The 1145-nt window shown below is 42.8% G+C and overlaps 1 protein-coding gene across 1 annotated transcript in view; it reads right to left on the reverse strand.

Moving 5' to 3' along the window:
* The window catches only part of LOC107698131 (TOX high mobility group box family member 4-A-like), an 11373-nt gene that overhangs the window by 7265 nt on the left and 2963 nt on the right, over nucleotides 1-1145 (reverse strand). Inside the window, exon 2 of the mRNA XM_016499064.1 lies at nucleotides 100-357. Coding sequence (XP_016354550.1) covers nucleotides 100-357 — 258 coding nt within the window. The remainder of the gene's footprint in view (nucleotides 1-99; nucleotides 358-1145) is intronic.

A 1145-nucleotide genomic window follows, 5' to 3' on the forward strand; every position in this document is an offset into this window, starting at 1 on the left:
TGAGTGAGTGTGTGTGTGTGCGAGTGAGTGAGTGAGTGTGTGTGTGCGAGTGAGTGTGTGCGTGTGTGTGAGTGTGCGTGTGAGGGAGTTGTTCCGCACCATTCCCATTACAGACCCCAGCATCGGTCCGCCGCTCTGCTGGCTCATCAGACTCAGGTGCTCCAGACTCTGAGACGGCGTGTTCACGAAGGTCGAGGCGAACGACGGGTCATTCCCTCCGACCACAGCGTTCCCGGGAACTCCAGCCGGCACGCCGTCGCCCAGCTCTCCGAAATCAGACACCACGCCAGAGACGCCGAGCGCCGAGTCCGGGTCCAGATCCAGATCCTCATCGCCCAGACTGGGAGTGTAAAATGTCTGCAGACACCAGACGATGGAGAACAAGCACAATTCAACTCAAACCGCCATTCAGTTCAGCACAACTGTTAATCTCAATCAGAATTATGTGTCAATGGTGACGGTTCAGAAATGGGAAAAAGCATGTTTTGTGTTTTTCCCCCCAAAGTTTGCATGGCTGTAACGCCAGAAGTATTAAAGATTAGGGATGCACCGATATGAACATTTTGGCCGATACCGATAACTGATAATTCTTTATTTTTGAAAGCCAATAACCGATATGTTGGCCGATAAATCTATATCCAAATTTTTATATACTTTTTGAGAGCCTGATTACAAAAAAGGTCTCATCATTAAAAGCCACATCCCAAACACTTCAACATAAGCAGCCTAGTTTGAACGGTGTACGTTTTAAAAATAATTTTACTCACCCATTACCAAATTTAGTCATAAAAAAGTCTCTTCTGCTCATCAAGGCTGCATTTATTTGACCAGAAATACAGACAAAAAAAAACTGTAAAATTGTGAAATATTATTGCAATTTAAAATAACAGTTTTCTATTTTTATATACTTTAAAATTTAATTTATTTCTGTGATCAAAGCTGAATTTTCAGTGTCACGTGATTCTTCAGAAATCATTCTAATTAGAGCCCGACCGATATATCGTTTTGCCGATATTATCGGCCGATATGAGCCTGTTGCCGATATATCGGTATCGGCGAATACGCCGCAGATATGAAAATTTTTTTACAGAACATATAACGCAGATAAAATGCTTGAAATGGTGTAATTACTTAGTTTGTCCAGC

This window comes from Sinocyclocheilus anshuiensis, unplaced genomic scaffold, assembly GCF_001515605.1.
Source record: "Sinocyclocheilus anshuiensis isolate Anshui unplaced genomic scaffold, SAMN03320099.WGS_v1.1 scaffold2010, whole genome shotgun sequence".
NCBI classification, from domain to species: domain Eukaryota; kingdom Metazoa; phylum Chordata; class Actinopteri; order Cypriniformes; family Cyprinidae; genus Sinocyclocheilus; species Sinocyclocheilus anshuiensis.